Raw genomic sequence first — 3,537 nt, 5'->3', positions numbered from 1 at the left:
ATCATTTCTTTTCTCTCCCCCCCCCCCCAAAAAGAACACTCATTATTTTTCTATATTCCCCCATTAGTCTATGTGCTATCCCGCGACGCGCACCTCTTCCGCGCCGCAGCAACCTGCAGCGGACCGCCTCCCAGAAGAGAGCGACCGTCTGCACCTCGCTCTCGACCCACGGATCCACTGGCCGCTGCGCTGGACGGAAGAGTGGTACGACGCCAAGATGGCGGAGATCAGGGCGCGAGGCGGCCGGAAAGCCCAGTTTGGACGCGCAGCGCAGCGGCGGCGGGACCTCAGACGCCAGGCCGAAGCCCGGATGCGGGCCGACAAGGCGGCGCTTGCTCTCGGCCAGCCGCTGCGGCGGCACCCGCCCGCGCCGTGGACGCACAGCCGCCCTGTGGATTTTGGGGACGTTGCGGAGAGTGAGCTGCCGGACTATGTCAAGGCCAACCCGTCCTGGCTGCGCGCGTGCGAGTGGATGCGCTCGAACCGCGCCCAGGTCGTGCACATGGCGCAGCAGAAGATGCGGCGGAAAGCGGCGGGCGAAACGATCCAGAACTTGCTGGGCCAGGGAAGGGAGCCTGTCGCGCCGGGTGCCGTGACCAACGGACGGGCGGCTTCGCCAAATGGGCGAGCATGAATAATCATAAACGAGACATAACGACAGCCTCGACCGGGGGCCGCCGACGACTGATGAATATCAGAGAAATTCGGGTGTTTGGCGTCCAAGCAATACATGAACGGGAACGAGCATACCAAAGCAAGCGCAACTACGCTACCGAAAGAGAGCATAGTGATCGGGACAGTTTTGCAAGTTCATCTTTATATTTTGAGGAGCATGGGGCATATGTGGAGGACAGACGGTATAGCGTCGAGCAGGAACGTAATTCAACTTTGCATTTCATTTTTTAGGGACCCCGTGCCAAACCAGAAAAGGCGCCTCTCTAAGCAAGAAACGAAAAACATCAAGAAACTATTTACACGCTCCTTGTACGAACATTGTTCTTTTGTGTTCGAAAAAAAAAAAGAAAAGTGAACCCCCCAAGCGTCTACGTGACAAGACAAGTATAGAGACAAAAAGGGGATGTCGAGCTTACGCATGCGCCCTCTTGGATAACATGCTCAACGCGCTGCCGGCCAGGATGAAGCCGGCCTGGTCCTCGCTGACGGCGTGCTTGGTCTTGATGAGCACCTCCTCGCCGCCGGCCGCCTTCTTGACGCGAAGCTGGACGTCGCCCTTGCCTCCGTTCTGCAGCATCTCGTAGAGGCCGACGGTGCTGACCTCGTCGCCGGCGTCGATGAGGTCGTAGTCGGCCTCGTTGGCAAAGGTCAGGGGCACGACGCCCTGCTTCTTCAGGTTCGTCTCGTGGATGCGAGCAAAGGACTTGGTCAGCACGACACGCGCGCCGAGGAAGCGGGGCTGCAGGGCGGCGTGCTCACGCGCGCTGCCCTCGCCGTAGTTGTGCTCGGCGACGACGAGCCACGGCTGACCAGCAGCCTTCCAGCGGAAGGCAAGGTCAGGGATGGTGTGGCGGGAGCCGTCGAGGTCGTAGGCGACGTTGACCTCGCCCGTGGCGGCGTTGACGGCCGTGTTGAGTGTGTTGGCGCTGATGTTGGGCAGGTGGCCCTTGTACTTGAGCCAGGGACCGGCGGCGGAGATGGTATCGGTCGTGCACTTGCCCGTGACCTTGACAAGGACCTTGAGGTCCTCGAGGTCGCCCTCGGGGAAGGCCTCAAAGGGCTCAAGGAAGGCGAGGCGCTCGGAGGAGGGCGAGATGGCGATATCCACAGCAGGGCTCGGACCGTCAGGGGAGAGCGACTGCAGGCCCTTGACACCCGAGTCGAATGGCGTCCTGGGCCCCTCGAGACCCTGCGGGGGCTCGAAGCGGAAAGACTTGCCATCAGGGGTCTTGAGCTCGTCGGTGATGGGGTTGAAGGTCGTCGAGCCGGCATAGGCCATGGCGGTGACAATCTCGGGCGAAGCGAGGAAGTTCATGGTACCGGGGTTGCCATCATTGCGGCCACGGAAGTTACGGTTGTACGAGGTAAGGATGGCGTTCGGGGTGCCCTTCGCAATATCGTCCTGCCTCTTCCACTGGCCGATACAGGGGCCGCAAGCGTTCGACAGAACGATGCCGCCAGCACCCTCGAGCGTCTGCAGAGTGCCGTCACGCTCAAGGGTAGCACGGATCTGTTCGCTACCAGGCGTGATGTAGAAGGGTGCCTTGGGCCTCAGGCCCGCCTTCTCGGCCTGCGTGACGAGGCTCTCGACCCTCGTCATGTCCTCGTACGAGCTGTTCGTGCAGCTGCCAATGAGACCAGCAGAGAGCGTTGTCGGCCAGTCCTCCTGAGCGACAGTCTCTCCGAAGGAAGAGAGGGGTGTCGACAGATCGGGCGTGAAAGGCCCGTTGATGTGAGGCTCGAGCTCAGAGAGGTTGATCTCGATGACTTCGTCGTACTGCGCACCCTGGTCGGCGCGGAAGTCAAAGTCGCCCCAGGTGCGGAAGGACTCAATGGCGCGGTGTTGGGCCTCTCTCCTGGTTTGCAGCAGGTAGCGCTCGGAAGCCTTGGTGTAGGGGAAGATGGACGTTGTGGCGCCGACCTCGGCTCCCATGTTGCAGCAGGTTGCCATGCCCGTGGCGCTCAGGGTCTCAACGCCCTCACCAAAGTATTCCAGAATGTAGCCGGTGCCGCCACGGACAGTCAGCTTACCGGCGAGGGCGAGAATGATGTCCTTGGGGGAAGCCCATCCGCTGAGCTGGCCGGTGAGCTTGACGCCGAGAATGCGGGGGGCCTTGAGCTCCCAAGGGGCGCCAACGAGAGCCTCGACGGCGTCAGCGCCACCGACACCAATGGTGATGGTGGAGAGACCGCCAGCGTTGGGGCTGTGGCTGTCCGTGCCGAGCATCATCAGGCCAGGGAGGGCATAGACCTCGAGCACCGTCTGATGAATTATGCCGGCTCCGGGAGGCCAGAAGTCCATGCCGTACTTCCTCGCAGCCGACTCGAGGAAGTCAAAGACCTCCTTGTTCATGTTGATACCTTCCGTCAGATCCAGGTCGGCGCCCTTCTCGCCGACAATCAAGTGATCGCAGTGGATGCTGGCAGGGATGGCAGCCTGGGTCAGGTTGCAGGACATGAACTGCAGCAGAGCCATCTGGGCAGAGGCATCCTGCATGTTAACGCGGTCCGGGTTCAGCTTGAGGTTGGCACTGCCACGAATGTCACGGCCATTGCTCGTGTTGGTGAGCAGAGACTGGTCTACATTATCGAGATGGCTGTAGAGAATCTTCTCGGCCAGGGTGAGGGGGCGGTTGCCGAGAGCATGGCGGACCTGGATCAGCTTGTCGTGCAGCTTGCGGTAGGTGTCGGGCTTGATCGACTTGGGTAGGGAGGGTCGGATGGCAGCGTCGAGCTGATCGATGTCGTGGGCAACGGCAAAGGTTCGCCTCGTAGGAAGGCAAGAGGAAGAGGGCGAGGCGGCGAAGGGCCGCGTGCGTGTGACGCTGTCGCTGTTGATCGGTCAGATATGATTGTCTTGAG

General features: G+C 61.2%; 2 protein-coding genes across 2 annotated transcripts in view; one reads left to right on the top strand and one right to left on the bottom strand.

Moving 5' to 3' along the window:
* Window positions 1–70: 70 nt before the first annotated feature.
* On the top strand, window positions 71–634 carry VDAG_00287 (uncharacterized protein; the record flags this gene model as incomplete). The annotated part of the gene is made up of 1 exon (XM_009651664.1): window positions 71–634. One exon carries the CDS (start codon window positions 71–73, stop codon window positions 632–634), a length of 564 nt encoding a protein of 187 aa, XP_009649959.1.
* Window positions 635–1,087: 453 nt separating this feature from the next.
* VDAG_00286 (aconitate hydratase) overlaps window positions 1,088–3,537 on the bottom strand; it is a gene marked incomplete at both ends in the record, with an annotated part of 2,967 nt that continues 517 nt past the window's right edge. The window contains one exon of the mRNA XM_009651663.1: window positions 1,088–3,506. Coding sequence (XP_009649958.1) covers window positions 1,088–3,506 — 2,419 coding nt within the window. The remainder of the gene's footprint in view (window positions 3,507–3,537) is intronic.

Source organism: Verticillium dahliae, genomic scaffold (assembly GCF_000150675.1).
Source record: "Verticillium dahliae VdLs.17 supercont1.1 genomic scaffold, whole genome shotgun sequence".
NCBI lineage: Eukaryota > Fungi > Ascomycota > Sordariomycetes > Glomerellales > Plectosphaerellaceae > Verticillium > Verticillium dahliae.
Note: the sequence above shows the minus strand (reverse complement) of the source record. Positions and strands in the feature narration are given on the sequence as shown.